Source organism: Nomascus leucogenys, chromosome 4 (assembly GCF_006542625.1).
Source record: "Nomascus leucogenys isolate Asia chromosome 4, Asia_NLE_v1, whole genome shotgun sequence".
Classification (NCBI taxonomy): domain Eukaryota; kingdom Metazoa; phylum Chordata; class Mammalia; order Primates; family Hylobatidae; genus Nomascus; species Nomascus leucogenys.
The window spans coordinates 81,664,682-81,684,771 of NC_044384.1; the positions used below are offsets into that span (position 1 = coordinate 81,664,682).

Sequence of the window (20,090 nt, forward strand, 5' to 3'; positions counted from 1 at the left end):
CTGGGTCTTGGGGTTAGGCTTGGGTGTGAACCCCAGCTCTGCCCCTTAGCAGAGCAGTATGGCTTTGAATTGAATTTCTGCCTCTCTGAGCCTCTGTTCCTCATCCCTAAAATGGGGATAGTGGTCTCTACCTCTCAAGGGCGTGCTCTGGATTAAGGCACAGCGTGTGTAAGGCTTTCAGCAGGGGCTCGGTGCGGTGTAACTTCAGTCAGCTGGAGGTTTGGATGAATATAATCTTCCTAGCCAGTTCTGTGAGGACTGTGGCATGATCCCCAATTTACAGTAAGGAAGACTGAGGCTCAGACAAGAATGGCCTGGGGCCTCATGACTAGAGGTGGCAGAATCTGGGCTGGAACCCAGATCTTTTGCCTTCACATTCTCTCATCATACTCCATCCAAGCTGGTGGCTCTTGGAGAGACTGGGTGCCACCCTGTCCTGCTGCCCATCTCAGCCTCTGCCCTGCGCCCCTGCCAGGTTATCCCGCAGAAAGTCTCGGACCAGCCAGCTGAGCTCCCGACGCCTCCGCAGCAAGGACAGTGTAGAGAAGCTGGCTACAATGGTGGGGGAGAATGGCTCCGTCCTGCGGCGTGTGACCCGTGCTGCGGCTGCGGCTGCGGCTGCTGCAGCCACCGTGGCATTGGCTGCACCTTCTTCGCCCACCCCTGAGTCTCCCACGATGCTGACCAAGAAGCCCGAGGATAACCACACCCAGTGCCAGCTGGTGCCTGTGGTGGAGATCGGCATCAGTGAGCGCCAGAATGCTGAGCAGCATGTCACCCAGCTCGTGTCCGCCCAGCCTCTGCCCCGCACTCTGTCCCCGACTCCGGCTTCAGCCACAGCTCCAGCCTCCCAGGGCATCCTGACATCAGATGAGGAATCAACACCTAAGAAGTCAAAGGCCAGGATACTGGAGTCCATCACAGTGAGCTCCCTGATGGCTACACCCCAGGACCCCAAGGGTCGAGGGGTCGGGACGGGGCGGTCTGCGTCTAAGCTCAGGATTGCGCAGGTCTCCCCTGGCCCACGGGACTCGCCAGCCTCTCCAGACTCTCCATGGCGGGAGCGGGTGCTGGCTCCCATCCTGCCGGATAACTTCTCCACGCCCACGGGCTCTCGCACGGACTCTCAATCGGTGCGGCGCAGCCCGATCGCCCCGTCCTCCCCGAGTCCCCAAGTCTTAGCCCAGAAGTACTCTCTGGTGGCCAAACAGGAAAGTGTTGTCCGCAGGGCGAGCAGAAGGCTTGCCAAGAAGACTGCCGAAGAGCCAGCTGCCTCTGGCCGCATCATCTGTGAGTCTGGGGGCTTGGCAGTGGTGGGTGGTTTTTGGTGCCAGGCTCAGATGGAGGGTTTCTGAGGTATCGTCTAGCAAGGAGCTGTCCAGAGAGCTTTCTGCAGTGAGGTAGATGTTCCACATCTGTGCTGTCCTGGGTGCTGGCCGCTAGCTGGCGTCATCTGGCGATTGTGTCCTCAAAATGTGGCTAGTCTGATTGAGGAACTGAATTTTAAATTGTATTGCATTTTACTTCTTTTAGATTTAAATAGTTACACGTAGCTAGTGGCTTCCACGTTCGATGGTGCAGATTTGACCCAACCTACTTGCTTTACAAGTGAGGAAACTGAGCTTCGGGGAGGTCGGCCACCGTGTGGCCGTAGTTACTGGCCATGTTGAGGCTGGTGCCTAGGCCTCTTCCACAGGGCCAGCTCATTCCTCCCAACCCTGTGCTGCAGAGGCCGCTTAAATTCACCAGATTTGTGCGCCGCCTGTTAGCGACACTGTGTTTGATCTGGAGGAGGAAATTATGGCAGCAGGCTCCTTCTGGGAGATCAGATGACTGGGCATCTGATGGGAGCCAGGAGGGGGAACCATGCTGACTCTGGAGCTGGCCAGCCTGGGTCTGAGTGCCAACTCAGCCATTCACCCACCCTGCAGCCTGGGGCAGGTCCTGGAAACTTCACAGGCCTCCACTCCTTACCTGTCAACTGGGGCTAATCGCATCACTTCAAAGGGTCGTCATGAGGTTTTCTTTAGTCACCCCACACGGAGTTTAGAAGGGTGCCTGGCATATAGGAAGGACTCGGTAATGTTAGCTGCTCTCTCAGATCTCAGCTTAGGGGGCCGTTGCCCACTGGAGCAGGTGTCTGGAGAGGGGGGCTGGCTGCATGAGGAGGTGAATCTGAGCTGGGAGGGTTTTGAAGGATGGCTGCGCTTTTACTGAGTGGAAAAAAATGCGAGGATATGTATTCTTGGCAGAGGGAACAGCTTGTACGGAGACCCTGATGCCTAAAGCAACAAGTGATGGGTATCCGGGGCTCGTGCTCACACAGGAGCCTGAACTTGACCCCACTGAAGCAAAGAAGTGGCCTGATGACGGGGAAGGGAGGAAAACAGGGAGACCAGATAGGAGGCTGCTGTAAGGATGCAGGCAGAGGACGGGCGAAGCAGCAGATTGGTGGCGAGGATAGGCCAGGATTTATCTTTTTTTTTTTTTTGAGATGGAGTTTCACTCTTGTTGCTCAGGCTGGAGTGCAATGGCAGGATCTCGGCTCACTGCAACCTCTGCATCTCGGTTTCAAGCAATTCTCCTGCCTCGGCCTCCCAAGTAGCAGGGATTACAAGCGCCCGCCACCACACCAGGCTAATTTTTGTTTTTTTGTTTTTTAGTAGAGATGGGGTTTCACCATGTTGGCCAGGCTGGTTTCGAACTCCTGACCTCAAGTGATTCACCCGCCTGAGCCTCCCAAAGTGCCGGGATTACAAGTGTGAGCTATTGCGCCCAGTCCAGGTTTTATCTCAACACATATTAAATAGTAGCTGGCATCTGCCTGGCAGTTTAAGATTTATAAAAGGAAAGGTTATTTCATTTGGTCCTTACAGCAGCACTGTTAGCTTGTGAGGAATTTTTCACTTCACAGAGGAGGAAACTGAGGCTTAAGGAGGCCATGGAGTCTGTAAATCGGGAAGCTGGGGCTTGAGCACTGCATGTTTCATTCTGTCCAGAAAGTCAGATGCTTGCAGAAGAGGCTTTATGCAAGGCCCCAGGGCAGGGCCTGTCAGGCAGGGGAGGGCACCTCACCTTGGCAGCTTTCTTTCTGCCTGAGTCACACTGCCTGGGGACGGGCCTGCTCCAGGGTTTGGGGTGACACACACTGGGACGTGTGCAGATGTGCAGTCTGGCACACTGTCTATTTCTGGATTCTCAGAAGGATCTAAATGGTTCTGATCTGTTTTGGAGATTTTCTCAGGCCTGGATCTGATCTTGGGAAGGGGCTCCAAGGGAGCAGGTGAGCCTGGACTTGTAAAGGGAGGGCCAGGCAGGGTTGCAGAGAATCTCTGGAGACTTTTGGAGCAGACATACAGATCTGCAGCTCTCATGCCCTTCCATCACTCTTTCCTACCTACCCTTTCCCTGCCCATGAATGGGCTTCTGATTTGACTGGTGCATGTTACCTAGGTCTGTCTGACTCCCAGCCCAGCATCATCTCTCCTCTTGAGGTGGGTGGAAGAGAGAGAGGAGGATACAGGATCTAGGATCTGGAATCACACAGACCCTGGGTGACCTTGGGCACACCCCTTCTCTCAACCTCAGTTTTTCTATGAAATGGTGATAACACTTGCTTTGAATGTGAATAGATAACTCATCTTAGTGCTTGGGTGTAGTGGATACTTAGTACATCTTATTTGAGTAAACTCACCAACGGCTGACGCTCAGTTTGGGTGTGACAAGGCCGACCCCTAGTGAGGAGCTGCAAGGGTGTCAGGGAGTGGGGCGGTGACAGGGGAGGAGGCTTCCCGGGGGGTCTTCCTGATACCAGGCTCTGGGAGAGGCTCTCGGGCAGCTCCGAAGTGGGGTCTTGGTTTGGGTTTTTCCCACAAGCAGCCCTTGACACAGGGATTTGAGTTCAATTTGTTAATTTTTGGGAAATTAACAAATTTAATTTCCCAAAAATTAAATTCGGGATGGGAAGGAAACACCTGCACCAGAGGAATGGAAAAATGAGATAGGAAAAAAAGCCAGCAGTCAGGGTGGGTGGAGGGGGCCTCTGGAAGCCAGAGTGTGGCCCCAGGGTGTGGAACTGCTGTGTGTCAGCAGGAATCCCCTGCCTCCTGGCCTGGTGCGCACCTGCCTGCGGGGCCCGTTGGGCAGCAGTTCTGAAGTGGATAGGAAGGGACAGGGCCACTGCCTCAGGGCTCCACCTTGGGGCGTTCAAGCCACCTCTGCATTGGAGAATAGCCCTTCCGTCCTTCTGCAAGTGCTTAGGCCACTTCCGTACCACCAGACCAGCTCTGAGGCCTGAATGGCGTGCAGATGGCACTTAGCATTCCAGAGAACACTTGTGCTGGTGGGAGAGCCATGTAGTCACATGGGCGTCTTCATCAGGGAGCACGTGAGCTGGGATGACATGGCATGGGGAGATGCGGGGGATGTATCTTCTGGGTATAGACCCCTTAAAATGGGGGTCATCACCACCCGCCACTGTCAGCCCGGCCCTGCAGCTGCTCCCACCACCTCCCCAAACCTGGCTACTATACCCAGGAAGGGTCCCGGCTTCCCTTCTCTATGCCTGGCCTGTTGTCTTCCCTCTTTTCCTGAGACCCTGTGCACCCCAACCTCCCACTGGCCACCTCCCAGCCTGAACTCTGGCCAAGCCCCCATGGCTCAGGATGTGCCAGCTCAGCTACCTTCTCTCTGTTCCCCAAAAAAGCCTCTTTTTTTCCTGCCTTGTGGCCTTGGCCCTCCTTCTCCCTAGACCAGTGACATTGGGAACAGGCAGCTGGGAAGAAGCCGGGGACATAAAGCTAGCAGCTATGGTGAGGATACCAGAGTGAGTGCTGAGAGTGAGGGCCCCGGGCTTCCTGTTTTTAATGATTAAGCCTCAGCCTCAAAAAGCTTTTGATAGCCTGGACAACATGGCCAGACCCTATCTCTACCAAAATGGAAAAAATTAGCCAGGTATGGTGGCATGTGCCTGTAGTCCCAGCTACTCAGGAGGCTGAGGTGGGAGGATTGCTTGAACCCAGGAGGTTGAGGCTGCAATGAGCTGAGATTGCACCACTGCACTGCAGCCTAGGTGACAGAGTGAGACTCTGTTAAAAAAAAAAAAAGCTTTGATTATGAGGTTATATCTATTGATAGTTACTGTATTAGAAATTAAAACTGAGGAGTTTAAAAGTATTTTAAATATTAATATTTTTATATGAATATTTAGTACTTTAAAGATTTAAAAATATTGTTTAATATTTTAACATTATAAAATGCAAGTACCAAGCCTATCACCTGTTTACATTAAGACTTTTTATGAAAAAATAACTTTTCCAAAACAAAAATGTGCTGAAGAGACTGGCATTATTCTACATTTTGCAAATCTCTTTATTGTGTGACTTTAAGTAAGCCACATTCTGCGTTTGATCTGTTGTTGCATTGCGCTGTTTGGGTTAAAGTAACTGAAGAACTGGATGGGCACGGTGGCTCACACCTGTAATCCCAGCACATTGGGAGGCTGAGGTGGGTGGATCATGAGGTTAAGAGATTGAGACCATCTTGGCCAACATGGTGAAAACCTGTCTCTACTGAAAATACAAAAAATCATCTGGGCGTGGTGGTGCGTGCCTGTAGTCCCAGCTACTCGGGAGGCTGAGGCAGGAGGATTGCTTGAAACCGGGAGGTGGAGGTTGCAGTGAGCTGAATTCACGCCACTTCACTCCAGCCTGGATGACAGAGTGAGACTCTGTCTCAAAAAAAATAAATAAATAAAAGTAGCTGAAGAACATCTGGCCTCACACAGACGTGTAGTTGGGAAAGGGAGGAGTATCTTCATAGCTTTTTCAGATAATTGTGCATATTCTTTGTTATCAGGAGCAGTGCAAGAAGTGGTAGTTCTTAAAGGTTTGTTGTGGTGTGGAATCTGAAACTATGTTGCTGATTCCACATGGGTCTACCTTGCACTTTTTTTTTTTTTTTTTGAGATGAAATCTCACTCTGTCGCCCAGGCTGGAGTGCAATGGTGCGATCTCGGCTCACTACAACCTCCGCCTCCCAGTTCAAGTGATTCTCTTGCCTCAGCCTCCCGAGTAGCTGGGATTACAGGTGCCCACCGATGCCCAGATAATTTTGTCTTTTCAGTAGAGACAGGGTTTCACCATGTTGCCAGGCTGGTCTCAAACTCCTGACCTCAAATCATCCGTCTGCCTTGGCTTCCCAAAGTGCTGGGATTACAGGCGTGAGCCACCACGCCTGGCCACACTTTGAATGGATCTTTTAGATGTGTGTGATTTCATAACCACATACATCCATCATTTGGAAAATATTGTTTCACCAAGTTATGCACGTCTTCCAAGTGTTGACACCCTTCATTGTATAATATCCTAAAAAAGCACATTTGTTTTCTGACCTCATCAGAAAAGTCCTTAGGTATTAGGATGCTGTGACCTTGCTGGTGGTGGATACGTGCTTTTCAAAATTCTACTCTTGGATTCTTTTTGGCTCAATTTTTTTTTGAGACGGAGTCTCGCTGTGTTGCCCAGGCTGGAGTGCAGTGGCGCAATCTCGGCTCACTGCAAACTCCGCCTCCCGGGTTCATGCCATTCTCCTGCCTCAGCCTCCCAAGTAGCTGGGACTACAGACACCCGCCACTACGCCCGGCTAATTTTTTGTATTTTTAGTAGAGACGGGGTTTCACCGTGGTCTCAATCTCCTGACCTCGTGATCCACCCGCCTCAGCCTCCCAAAGTGCTGGGATTACAGGCGTGAGCCACCGTGCCCGGCCTTGGCTCAATTTTTAAATTATTGTCAGCACATGGTGTTTTATTTTTGTGATGGATTCACTTCATTGACTTGTGAGAAAATGTCTTCCAGATACCCAAGATTGAATAACCATTGTTTGTCGGTCGTTCTTTTAATTAATAATAGTGTTCCAGGTGAAAAAGTGGCTAGTGCAGCTGGCAGCTTAGAGATGAGCGCTTTTCATGGAGAGTTGGGTTTGCAGCAACAGGCATTGTGCACACTTCCCACCTCAGCACACAGAAGAGTAGAATGGCATGTACTTGAGTTTAGATTTAGTAAAATTAGGACTTTTGCAGGCGCGGCGGCTCACGCCCATAATCCCAGCACTTTGGGAGGCTGAGCCAGCTGGTTCACTTGAGGACGAGTTCAAGACCAGCCTGGCCAACATAGCGAAACCCTATCTCTACTAAAAATATAAAAAATTAGCTGGGTGTGGTGGTACGTGCCTGTAATTCCAGCTACTTGGGAGGCTGAGGCACAAGAATCGCTTGAACCCAGGAGGTGGAGGTTGCAGTGAGCTGAGATTGTGCCACTGCATTCAGCCTGAGTGACAGAGTGAGAGTCTGTCTCAAAAAAAGAAAAAAAATTAGTACTTTTTACACCTTCATCAAGGACATTCCTCAGTGAAACTGGACATCTCTCCTTCCCGTGAGTGTGTGGTCCGAGGATAGTGTTTGATGCTCTGGCCTTGACTGGGTCTGAGGCTTCAGCAGCTTGTTCCTCATTGCTTTTGTGCCATCAGGGCAAATGTCAACATAGTGAAAGGGGAAAGTAACATTTTAGTATCATCATTTTAGTATCGTGATTAGTTATGACCTCGTGGATCCCCCATGGATCTCAAGGACGTCCAGAGGTCAGAGGATGCAAGCTGAGAACCACTGGCCTGGGCATCCTCCTCCTTTGTCTGTAAACTCCAGGCCAGCTCAGGTCCCCCCATCATAGGCTTTTAAAATTCTCTGCTCTGGACCAGGCATGGTGGCTCATGCCTGTAATCCCAGCACTTTGGGAGGCTGAGGCAGGTGGATCACTTGAGGTCAAGAGTTCGAGACCAGCCTGGCCAACATGGTGAAACCCTATCTCTACTAAAAATACAAAAATTAGCCGGAAATCACATGAACCCAGGAGGCAGTGGTTGCAGTGAGCTGAGATTGTTCCACTACACACCTGCCTGGGCAACAGAGCGAGACTCCGTGTCAAAAAAAAGAAAAAAAATTTCTCTGCTCTGTTCCATCATTGCCTGTGCCGGTGTTGTTGATAGGACTATTCGATGATTGTTATCTAGACCAGATAGTGGTTCTGTTTTGCTCACTATTGGGGCCCTGGGGCCTGGCCCAGGTCCCAGTACACTGTAGACACTTGATGAACGTTTGTTGACAGAATAAGCTGCTTTGTGTTGGGCCCCATGCTGGGGGTTTGGGGCCTGGAGCTGCAACAGACATTGTCCCTCTTCTCAAGATATTCCCAGCCCAGTGAAGGTGCCCAGCCGTGCTCTCAGATGGGCATGGGAAGACCATCTGGGAAGCAGCAGGGGACATGAAGCCAGCAGCTCTGATGAGGACAATAGGATGAGTGCTGAGGGGAGGGTCCTGGGCATGGTGGGGGCTCTGCAGCTAGTGATGGGAGCAGTGGCCAGGCCCTTGCTGGAACCTGGTCCCTGGACCCCTTAGAGTGGGACCTGTGTGGTTTCTGATGAGATCTTTTGTGCCTTTCTTTTCCCCCTCAGGTCACAGTTACCTGGAGAGGCTCCTGAATGTTGAGGTGCCCCAGAAAGTTGGGTGAGTTCAGTTCCAGGGCTTTGCAGGTGGGCAGGGCACACCAGGACAGGGAGCCAAGGTGAGCACCAGGGCGGGAAGCAATTCCTGGGCTGAGTCTTCCCCACTGAGCCTTGACCGCCTAGGGGCTGCCCCTTTTCCCTGTCTGACCAGGCAGTGAGTGATGTGGGTGTTGGCCACCTGGTCTCCTTGCAGCGCCCGTCAGTTTTGCTGGTTGCCTGGCCAGACCTGACCCTGGGGCATGGGCTGCAGAGGTTGGGGGTGAGGCGGAGCTGCCAGGAAGAGCTACATTCAAACTGGCTGGGGTAGGATAGGGGTGCTCCAGGATTACACCCAGTGCTTCGGGCCAGGACACAGACTCCTTTTCCTGGAGGCCGTGTCCTGCCGTCACTAAAACCAGCCCCCTCCCTCCTTCCTGCAGAGCAGAGGGTTTGTTCTTGGGATGGGGAAACAGGGTGACTGGGCAGACCTGCTGGCCTTGCCAGCCCCGTGATGAATAGAGAACAGACCACAAAAGAGATGCAGCTCACCTGGGCCCAAGAGGTGGAGGCGGAGCTGAGGACAGGGCTCACATCCTGAGCCAGCTCTGTGGTGGGGTGCTGGGGAGATGAAGCCACATTCTGAGGCTGATATCCCTTGTCTGTCCATGGAGCCATTGCCTGGAGCTGCCATCCTCCCATCCTGCAGGGGGCTGTGGGTTGGTGGCCCTGGCCAGGGCACTTTGTGTTGATCTCTTGGGTCCCCATCCCTGGAGTGGGAGAGGGACTCCCTAGGGGGAGGGCGTGGACTAGCTGGGCAGTCCCCTCAGAGTCCCCCTTCTGTTTTCAGTTCTGAGCAGAAGGAGCCCTCCGAGGAGGCTGAGCCTGTAGTGGCAGCTGAGCCAGAGGTAAGACGGCTGCCTGGGGAAGGGAGGACTCACCTCTGGGGCTCCCACTCTGCCCTGCGGCCATCCTGGGCCTTGGGTTCCAGGTCGAGACCCCTAAAGCCTTGGTTCTTTCCACAGGTCCCTGAGAACAACGGAAATAACTCGTGGCCCCGCAATGAAGCGGAGATTGCCAACAGCACACCCAACCCGAAGCCTGCAGCCAGCAGCCCAGAAACACCCTCTGCAGGGCAGCAAGGTGAGGCTTCCTGACCTGCCGTGTGCAGTGCCCGGAGCCACAGCAGGCCTTGGCGGCCTCGGCCTGACCTTCTCTCTTGGGATAAGGAAGCCCCATTTTCTGGGCCAGTAGGCTAAAGAGAAATTAAACCTGGGGGTACAGAGATCCCTTTTGAGTCTGTAGGCTTCACCTCCCACCGCTGGGCTGGAGCTGTCAGTGAGTGCAGCATGGGGGGCTGTAGCTGGTTGGGATAGGAAGCAGCGGAAGGGGCTGCACTGGGGTATGGATATGAAGAGGCCAGGTCAAGGCCTTGACTTTGACTCCAGGGGCCAGTGGGAAGAGCCGTAGGCTGGGGATTGAACACCCACCTGGCCTCCTGCTTTGCCTCCCCGGCCAGCTCCTTTCTGACCTTTGTGTGTCCATCCTTGTCTAAAGAAGGCTGGAGAGCAGTAGGTTTGGGAGTGTCTCACATCTCCCTGAGAAGGGTACCTCTCTCTGATGGAAAGTGCACTGTAGCTGTGAGATCTTGAACACAGCCCCCTCCTCTTTACGACATGGTCAGGGACAATGGTCATTCCAGCCCCACAGCCCCAAGGGCTGCTGCGAGGAACTTTTGGAGTAAGGTGCACCTTCTTCTAGCAGTGAAACAAAATAATACTGACCCTACACCCTGCATGTTGATCCTGCAGCAGGAGCTGCCCCCTCCTCCTGTCATGGCCACACCAGCTGCATGGCCCAGGAGGGATGGGATTTAGAAGCTGTGCAAGGGGCTTGGAGCTCCTGCTTCTACAAGGTGTCCACACACCGTTCTTAGTGTCAGAGGTGGGTGGGGCACGTCTGGAGCTGCCGCCTCAACAGGACCGTCCCGCCCTGCCTTGCCTACCATAGAGCCAGGCACTCGCGGGGAGGTGTTCATGAGCTGGGGGTAGCCAGGCCCTGGCATCTGTAGATTTGTATTTTTAGTAGAGGCGGGGTTTCACTATGTTGGCCAGGCTGGTGCTGAACTCCTGACCTCAAGGGATCTGCCCGCCTTGGCCTCCCAAAGTGCTTGTAGATTCCTCAAGGCTAGTCAGGGTTAAGGCTGATATGTCTGCGTTTGGCCACCCGGGAGCTGCCAGGAAGGGAGCCTTGCCCACTGTCAAGGCTGCTGCCCAGGGACCCCTTCCCCCTAGACCCCTATTCCCACCCTGCCGCCGCCATCATTTCTGCAGCCTTGCTGAAATTGCTATCTTCACAGAGGCCAAGACGGACCAAGCAGATGGACCCAGAGAGCCACCGCAGAGTGCCAGGTTTGCATCAGGGAAAGTGTGTGTGGGCAACTCTGAGGGCCCTGGAGGACATGGCCTTGTGTCCTTGCTCAGGGAAGGTGGATGTGTGCTCAGGGGCTTCAGAGCCTCTCTGCTGGGGTGTGGCCTGGTGTTGTGGCTTAACCAAGGAGGCGGCTCCATGCTGTGGATAAGCGCAAGCCTGTGAATACGGCGACCTGATTGTTGACCCCGTCTTGGTGTGGTCTCCTGGCCGTGTGACCTTGGACTGTTCACCCCCCTTCCTCTGAGTGGGCAGCAGAGGGTTGCTTAGGCTCTGCAGCCTCTTTCAGGCTAGAGGCCTGTGGCCTGGGCCCGGTATTGTTCACCGGGGTGACTTTTGATGGGGCGTGGCTGGGCTGTGGCGGGCTGCCCTGTGATGCCACTGCCCGTGCCTTGGCAGGAGGAAGCGCAGCTACAAGCAGGCGGTGAGTGAGCTGGACGAGGAGCAGCACCTGGAGGATGAGGAGCTGCAGCCCCCCAGGAGCAAGACCCCTTCCTCACCCTGCCGGGCCAGCAAGGTGAGCCAGGCGCCTGCCCTGTCCTGGAGCCCTGACCCCCTTCGGTACCCTGCCCCGCCTGCCCACTCCTGACCCTGGTCCTCGTCTGCAGGTGGTGCGGCCCCTCCGGACCTTTCTGCACACAGTGCAGAGGAACCAGATGCTCATGACCCCGACCTCAGCCCCCCGCAGCGTCATGAAGTCCTTTATTAAGCGCAACACTCCCCTGCGCATGGACCCCAAGGTGAGGGGCCTGTGCCCAGGTCGGGCTTTGTGGGAGCCGGGCAGTGTGGCTGAAGGTCCAGTCTGTCCCCTAAGATACTGGGAGTAGTGTGAGCCTGGGCGGAGGCAAGTATGGCCTGGCACTGTTAGGGGCCAGCTGAAGCCTCTGGGGCCACCGGCTGCCTTGACCTCTGGGGGCACTGTCCTGCACTTGACCTTGTGGGCTCTGGACTGCAGCCTGGAGGCTCAGCTGGCTCAGTGTGAGCCCTGGGGATCTGTGTGGTTAAGGTGAGGGGTACTTGTGGACACCTCCACCATTGGGGTGAGGGTTGGGTGACAGAAGAGGCGGTGGGGGTGCTGCTGGCAGGAGGGCAGGCCCCACGCAGGCTTGCTAGCACAGCTGGGCATGTGGCCTGCCTGGCAGGATGCGCCCCAGCCTGGCATTAACTCTTGCCTTTTCCCTTGTCTCCTCTCCACAGTGCAGCTTCGTCGTAAGTAAAGCCTTTTCCTGTCGGTAACCTCGCCCCACCTAGCACTCACCCGCTGTAGCCCCTTCCCTGCGTAGCTGACAGCACCTGTAGATGCACTAACATTGTAAGCGGGAAGGGAGCCTTAGGAAGAGAGTGGGACGGTGAGGGGTGCACTGTCTGGAGGCGCCCAGCAGTTCTGGGCCCCAGTGTCCTTCTCTGCCCTCCCTGCCCTCCCTGCCCTTGACTCTGCTCCTAGGAGGAAGCAAGAAGGTGCGGCTTTTCACCAGGGCTACAGCTTGATGTATTCCCCACAGCCACCTTCCCTCCCTCCTCCCCAGCACCAGGCCCCGTCAGGGTCTCTGGGTCTTTGAAGAGAACAGACAGGTTGTCTGTGGTCCCTAGAGCCACTGAGATTTATTGGTTCACAGACCTGAGCAGTAGCCTTGAGGCAGTGGGGTGATGGGAGAGGGCAAGTGTGGGTCTGAACTGAGGTGGAAATGCTGGGTCTTGCTGTGCTGGGTGACAGTAGAACAGTGGGTGGTAGCTTCTAGAAACAAGTCACAGAAGCTGTTCTCTTCTCAGACACCTCAGAGCTGAGCTGAGCCAGGCTGGCCCTGAGCAAGGACCCTCAGATGGGGACATGTTTAGCCCACAGCCTCAGCTCCCCATGCCATTTGCCAAGGCCACAGTCGCCTCATTCCTTTAGTTCCTGCACGCCTTCTGAAGGGTCCTCTGCAGCCACACAGGGACACCTGTGACAGCTGGGAGGGCTTCTGCCTCCAGTTGAGGGCCTCGGCAGGTGAGAGGGGCTTCCCAGCAGCTGGCCAGATGGGCCCTGAACTGGCTTCTCCTCATGGAGGCCTGTTCCCCTCTTGCTGGAGAGGGTGACTGACAGTATACCTTTCAGTGGCCTTACCACCGGTGCCGATTAGAGCCCTGCAGGTCTCACAGGGTGATAGAGAAGACCAGGAAGTGGTCCCCTTTCCTGCTTTCGGGATCCCAGGTCCCTGCACAGGGCATCTAGTGGGTGGGAACAGTCCACAGTTAGGAGACCACAGTTAGGAGTCATTTTGGATTGCATCCTGAACATTATGCTATGAGCCTCTGGGTCTTGTTTAAATCTATGGACAATGTTGATATTGTCTCAGCATTGCAATTTAGCAGCAATTGACCTGGTTAGGTTTAGGCTGCAGGTTCCCATCTGCCTTCTGTGGACTGTGGTTCCAATGTTAGTCCCGATTTTGAAGATGGCAGTGCTGTTTGGACTTTTCCCGGATGTGTGCCAGTCAGCAGTCAGCCTGGGACTTGGTAGGTGGTCTGTTAGTTTAGTTCTCAGCCTTTGGTGTGATAATTAGGGTCAGATCCTAGCATCTGCAGCTTGGAGCTGAGCCTAGGTGTTCGTCCATAACCTGCAGTATCATTTTCCCGATCTCCCCTGGGGCTCCCTTTTCTGTCCTCCAGCTGGGAAGCTGGGGCTTCAGTTACCTTGTTCTGCTTGTTCTACAACCACGTCCAGGGCCACCTGCCAGGGGGACAGGGAAAGAACAACACACAGGATTTGGCCCACACTTTTGGGATCACAGCTCCTCCTCTGAGTTTTGACTTGGCAGCTTTCTCTGTCCAGGGTCACCTGGCAGGTGGACAGGCAGAAGAGCAACACACAGGGTTTGGCCCACACTTTTTGGATCACAGCTCCTCCCTCGAATTTTGACTTGGCAGCTTTTCTTGAACTGCTGCTGCCCCTGGTTGCCGTAGGACTGCTTGTGGGCTGGAGCACAAGGCAAAGAAGAAAAGAGAACAAACAAAAATGGGGTTTCTGCCTTCTCTGAGCATTAGATACTCCCTTTCTGCTGCTGGAGTCAGGACTAGAGGGCTTGTCCTGGAATTCTTTCTGTCCGTGCCCCAGTGACTCCTTTGGAGTTCCAGGCTGTGTTCAGTTAGGCTGGAGGAAAACAATGGGGAACTCACTGCTGGTTGGCTGGTGCTTCCAAGTCTGGTCTTCTTCCCTGTCTGCCTGCTCCTCTTTAGTTTTCAGAGGCCTCAAGTAGCTGCTCCTCGCATTCTGTCCAGGTTCTGTAGCTGCGTTCAGTGGGAGAGAGAGGTGGAGTGTGTCTGCTTCATCTTACCCGTTACTGGGACCCGTTCTCTCCGTCTTTGGGAGGATGGTATTACCTTGGAGCCAGATTTCTAGGTGAGAGTGCTCCTCCAGTTAGGCTTAGAAGCCAAGGAGAAATCGATAGTAACCAGTACAGGAAGAGGGGCAGCTATTGGACACTGTGCCCGAAGGTGGGAGTCTACTGGGAGCCAGGTTGGAGTGATGGGTGTGGGGCTTCACTCTGGGTCCCAGCCTCCACCCAGCCCCAGACTTTTCATGGGGAAAGCACCAGCCTTGTCCTTGGCCAGGGAGGGCTTAGAGCCCCTGCCCATTCCTGCTGGCTGCCCATTGCTGTGGCTGTGCCCCTGGGGCTTTCTGTGTCTGCCCAGGAGGGGGTGCCAGCATCAGTCAGCTTTTCAGCCAGCGAGTACTTTTTAAAAGTTGCCTTCAAAATGAACGTAGCCAGCTGGGCTGTAATCCCAGTGCTTTGGGAGGCCAAGGTGGGCGGATCCCTTGAGGTCAGGAGTTCAGCACCAGCCTGGCCAACATAGTGAAACCCCGCCTATACTAGAAATACAAAAATTAGCTGGGTGTGGTGGCACACGCCTGTAGCTCCAGCTACTCGGGAGGCTGAGGCACGAGAATCTCTTGAACCTGGGAGGTGGAGGGTACGGTGAGCCGAGATCACGCCATTACACTCCAGCCTGGGTGACAGAGCAGACTCTGTCTCCAAAAAAAAAAAAGGTACATAGCCGTGTCACAGGAAGTTTGGAAAATAAAAGAAAAGTAATACCATCCCTAATCCATCTCACTAGACTATAGTAACGTCTGTTAGCATTTGGCAATATTTCCTTTTTTTTTTTCAACTATTATGAAATAGTTGATATACACAATAGAATATATGTATACATATAGTATGGATGTTACAAAACATGATAGTAGTAAGTTAACCCTTGCGTCTGCACCACCCCCTTACTAGAACATTCACCATGACTGGGAGAGCTGCCTTTCTGCTCCTCACCCTTCCAAGCTCATCCTTCATCATTTTCTTTTTCAAAGCACACTTCATGTAGTTGTCATCAGCACATAAATCCTATTTGGAGCCTGACTTTTGTGCTGCCCAAAACTTGGCAGGGCTCAGTGGAGGGCACTGTGGCTCAGGCCCTTGTGAGGTAGCTGAGTACTCCTGGGAGGAAAGATGGGAGCTGCGGGCCTTGGCTTGGGTGCTGTTGGGGCCACGTTGGGGATACCTCTGCCTAAGAAGCATTCTGATGCTGCCACCCACGTGGCTGCAGGCTGCTGGGGACTGTGGGCAGCGTTTGGGGCTGGGTAGGGGGTCGTCCTTGCTCATGTCCCATCTCCCTCATTCACTGCCACCCCAGGAGAAGGAGCGGCAGCGCCTGGAGAACCTGCGGCGGAAGGAGGAGGCCGAGCAGCTGCGCAGGCAGAAGGTGGAGGAGGACAAGCGGCGGCGGCTGAAGGAGGTGAAGCTGTAAGTGGCCTGGCTCTCTGGACTGTGGTCTGTCCCAGCCTTGGTGGGGCTCCCCATGACTGTCCTATGCCCCGCAGGAAGCGTGAGGAACGTCTCCGCAAGGTGCTGCAGGCCCGCGAGCGGGTGGAGCAGATGAAGGAGGAGAAGAAGAAGCAGATTGAGCAGAAGTTTGCTCAGATCGACGAGAAGACTGAGAAGGTGGGAGCCTGGGCTGTGGGGGCCCAGGCAATTCAGACTTGAACCAAGGGTTAGGACTGGACCCCTCAGGAAATTGCAGATTTGTCACTGTACCCCTGTACCCATCTCCGGTCTGCCCCACGGGCCCTGGAGTCCACTCGGAGCTCAGCCAAGGGCTGACGCTCTCAGCTCTGGATTTCCCTGGCAGCCCTTTGTGAGTGGGGTCTGACACTCAGGCAGGACTGGCTTCTGGTGTCCTCTCCCTGGGTGGTGGGAACAAGCCAGGTGTTCAAGGGCAGGTGGGGCCTGTCACGCAGAGTTCTGGGCCCCACTCTGCAGGATTGAATGTGGGTGCTCTAATGGGCACGTGTGGGTGGGCTCTGCAGGCCAAAGAAGAGCGGCTGGCGGAGGAGAAGGCCAAGAAAAAGGCGGCGGCCAAGAAGATGGAGGAGGTGGAGGCGCGCAGGAAGCAGGAGGAGGAGGCGCGTAGGCTCAGGTGGCTGCAGCAGGTGCGAGCGCAGGTGGGCCTCAGGGAGGAGGTGGGCGGGGTGGGCGCTGTCTCAGCACCATGGGGCCCTACTGGGCGCACCCCACCTTGTGTGGTTGACCCAGACCATCTTGTTGCTTCATGCCAAGGAGGAGGTTTCCCAGAGGCCTCCAGGGCGGGGATGGTGACCAGAACCTGCCTCTCATCTTCTGTAGCAGCAGTAATTTGAGGGTTAAGTGCTCGTACTTGGAGCCAGACTGCCTAAGTCAGCTCTGCCATTTATTAGCTGTGTGACCTTCTGCAGGCTGTTTGACCTCTCTGCTTCCATGTCTTCAAGTAGCAGTGAGGGCTAAATGTGTTAATGTCTGTAAAATGCTCAGTAGTGTCTGATGCCTGCTAAGCGTTCTATACAATTGCTGTTATGGTCCACCCCCTGACTGTTCTGTCTGTAAGAGTAAGGGCCCACCTCTTCCCAGTCAGTCTTAGGACTCTAGAGAAGGCAAATCCATCATTAGGGGTTATGTGACTAGTTACCAAGGTCAGTTATTTACTGTGTGCTAGGCCCTGTTCTAAGTGTGTTGTGCATATAAACCCAGCAACCTCATGAAGTGTAGGAATAACTGCGGTCTCCATTTTATCGACGAGGAAACAGGCCAGAGGGTTTAAATGCTTGCCCGTTGTTTCATAGCTAGCGAATTTGGCTCCGAGGTTCCTTTCTGATAAATCTACAGCAGCAGCAGCTGTCACAAGATGCCTTTTCAGGCTGCCGCTGGTGGTTCTGGCAGAGCCTTGCTCGGGATGTCCCACGGTGCCCTTCCTGTGGTGTCCGTCGTGGTGGCTGATCTGAGGGGCACCTGGGCTTCGGGGGAGTAGGGCTGCTGTCCTGCCTCTCTGGCCCAGGCCTGGCCACAGCACCTGACCTTGCTCTCCATTTCAGGAGGAGGAAGAGCGGCGGCACCAAGAGCTGCTGCAGAAGAAGAAGGAAGAGGAGCAGGAGCGGCTGCGGAAGGCGGCCGAGGCTAAGCGGCTGGCAGAGCAGCGGGAGCAGGAGCGGCGCGAGCAGGAGCGGCGCGAGCAGGAGCGGCGGGAGCAGGAGCGGCGGGAGCAGGAGCGGCGAGAGCAGGAGCGGCAGCTGGCGGAGCAGGAGCGGCGGCGGGAACAGGAACGGCTCCAGGCCGAGAGGTGAGGGACCTGCTGGCCCGCCTGCCTGCCCTCCATGTGTGGAAGAGAGACGGTGTGAACCTTGCCTGGACACAGCCCCACCTGCACGTGACGGTTTGCAGGTGCTTTCCTTGGCACCAAACCCAGAGGCCTATAGCTAGTGGCCCACCTGAATACACTGCCCATTGGCTATGGGAGATCCAAGGAGTGGTAGGTGGGCTTGCTTAGGGCTTGGCTTGGTTCTGCCTCCAGCTGCATGTGCTGACCTCTTAGGTGTCTTTTTGTAACTGACAGAGGTGTGGTGCTCAGAGGATGAGTTGATATTTCTCAGCAGGGCCACCATGGGCATTTTGGGCAGGAGAGATCTTTGTGTTACATTGCAGGATGTTTGGCATCCTTGGCCCCTGTCCCCACTAAATGCATGTTCCCTGGTGAGGACAATAATCAGATTGCCCCCTACTGATATTTTCAGACTATTCCCTGCCTTAGGAACCGTGGACCCAGGAGCCCTGGGATCTTCCAGCTCTGCAGATGCAGTGGTCTCTGTACAATAGACAAGAGTTCCATGTTTAGTTTTACAGGCATTTGTCCTGGGCCTACCCTGTGCCTGGTTGTTCTGAGAGTCGTGGGGATGCCAAGGAGGAAAAGCCACACTCACTGTTGGTCATGAGATACGTGGGATCCTGTGTCTGTGCACACAGAAGTAGAGCACAAGGCCCGTGTGTGTGAGACACGCAGGCCCCGTAGCTGTTCCCTCTCCCGCTCTACCTCCTGGGAAACACCAGGCAGCACTTTTTTTCTGTGTCCATCTTTGTGGGTGGCTTCAGGTTTATCAGAGAAGTGAAGAGTCACAGCCAGAGGGCTGCACTGCGTCAGGGCTGCTTGATGGGGACAAAGCTGTCCTTGGTCCTCTGGGCAGAGTCTGGGAAGGCGAGAAGGCGTAGGGTGCAGGTAATGTGCAAGGTGCTGGGCAGGGCAGGGGGCTTTGAGGGTGGCGGTGTGATAGTCATAGTGTCGGCAGCTTTGATGGGTACCCGAGCTGCATGCTTTACACCTGTCTCCTTGTTTAGTCCTCAGTTGAAGCCCATGGTGGCATGGGAGCCATCAGCTCCACTTCACACAGTGGGAAACAGGTCCAGAGAGGTTAAATGACATGTTCAAAGTCATGAGCCAGTGTGTTGTGGAGGTGACTCCAGAACTCATCCACAGCTCCTTGTTCATGCTTGGAGCCGGTGTCTGCCCTGAAGGTTAGGATAATAAGGGGTATTGTGGATTGTCCCATTTGATTCTCGTGTTGACCCTGGAGGAAATGTGTTATGGTCTCCATTGTATAAAAGTGTTATGAGGCTCAGAGACCTAAGTTACAAGGAAAAGTGGGGGCCAAATGTTGGGCTCCAGCTTGTGTTCCCTGCACCCTCAGGTGTGCACACTTCTAGCTGCTGGGGCAAAAGCGCAGCTCTTGGCTCTAAGCTGGTTGCCCATTCGGCAATCCCACTTTCTAAGGTGTGTCCTACTGGCTGGGCTTGGCTTCCCCAGCAGGGATGGGAACAGGGCTTGGGCTGGGGCTCCACTTCCTATCCTAACAGGCTCTTGCTGGGTCCTCAGGGAGCTGCAGGAGCGGGAGAAGGCCCTGCGGCTGCAGAAGGAGCGGCTGCAGAAGGAACTGGAGGAGAAGAAGAAGAAGGTGAGGGGAGCTGGGTTGCGGGCTCCCCTGGGGTCTGCCCTGAGCTGTGGGCCGGTCTGGACTCCTGCGGCAGGGGCTGCCTAGGGAGGGGAGGGAAGGGGAGGAGAAGGGAGAGGAGGGAAGGGGAGGGGAGGGAAGGGCACCTGCACAGCTCCCTAACACCCCATTGCCACCTGGGTTCCAGGAAGAGCAGCAGCGTCTGGCTGAGCGGCAGCTGCAGGAGGAGCAAGAGAAGAAAGCCAAGGAGGCAGCAGAGGCCAGCAAGGCCCTGAACGTGACTGTGGACGTGCAGGTGCAGCCTGGGCCCCAGTGGAGAGGCCCTCAGGTGGAGGGGCCCACTCTATTCTCTTCCCAGTAGCTGGAGGCACAGGCTGTTAGGCCCCTAAGGAAAAGGACAGATACACTTGGCCCGATTGTTTTTACTATTTTTTATATTCTTTGTTATTCTAAAAGTAGAATTTGTTGAGGTGGGGGATAAAAAGGAACTAAACTTTATAAAAGAGTATAAAGTTTTTAAAAAAGGGACCCTCAGGAAAACTCTACTAAGCCCGTTGTATATCCTTCTAGATTTTTACATATGTAACCCTTTTAACACACACACAGATATCTTCTCTCTCTCTCTCTCTCTTTCACCCATGCACATACATATTTAAAATGGGACATACCATTTGGTGGCTTGATTTCCAGCCCCCCAACCCCCACGGTTTTTTTTTCACTTAGTATGTTATAGACATCTGTCTATTTCAACACAGGTCAATTTCTTAGTTTTGATGGCTGTGTACCTTAATTGTGCTGGAATTCAGCCAGCTCCTCTTGATGAGCATTTAATCTATTTTCACTTCA

The 20,090-nt window shown here is 54.3% G+C and overlaps 1 protein-coding gene across 8 annotated transcripts in view; it reads left to right on the forward strand.

Moving 5' to 3' along the window:
* The window catches only part of INCENP (inner centromere protein), a 39,970-nt gene that overhangs the window by 16,933 nt on the left and 2,947 nt on the right, over positions 1 to 20,090 (forward strand). For 3 of the 8 annotated variants that reach the window (XM_030810941.1, XM_030810946.1, XM_030810947.1), the window contains exons 4-17: positions 476 to 1,290; positions 8,507 to 8,558; positions 9,384 to 9,441; positions 9,559 to 9,676; positions 10,893 to 10,944; positions 11,363 to 11,480; positions 11,572 to 11,703; positions 12,161 to 12,172; positions 15,629 to 15,738; positions 15,816 to 15,936; positions 16,302 to 16,436; positions 17,340 to 17,584; positions 19,169 to 19,247; positions 19,432 to 19,539. In XM_030810941.1, the coding sequence (XP_030666801.1) occupies positions 476 to 1,290; positions 8,507 to 8,558; positions 9,384 to 9,441; positions 9,559 to 9,676; positions 10,893 to 10,944; positions 11,363 to 11,480; positions 11,572 to 11,703; positions 12,161 to 12,172; positions 15,629 to 15,738; positions 15,816 to 15,936; positions 16,302 to 16,436; positions 17,340 to 17,584; positions 19,169 to 19,247; positions 19,432 to 19,539 (2,155 nt within the window). The remainder of the gene's footprint in view (positions 1 to 475; positions 1,291 to 8,506; positions 8,559 to 9,383; positions 9,442 to 9,558; positions 9,677 to 10,892; positions 10,945 to 11,362; positions 11,481 to 11,571; positions 11,704 to 12,160; positions 12,173 to 15,628; positions 15,739 to 15,815; positions 15,937 to 16,301; positions 16,437 to 17,339; positions 17,585 to 19,168; positions 19,248 to 19,431; positions 19,540 to 20,090) is intronic. The other 5 variants (XM_030810943.1, XM_003274069.4, XM_030810945.1 and 2 more) reach the window with 3 other exon arrangements.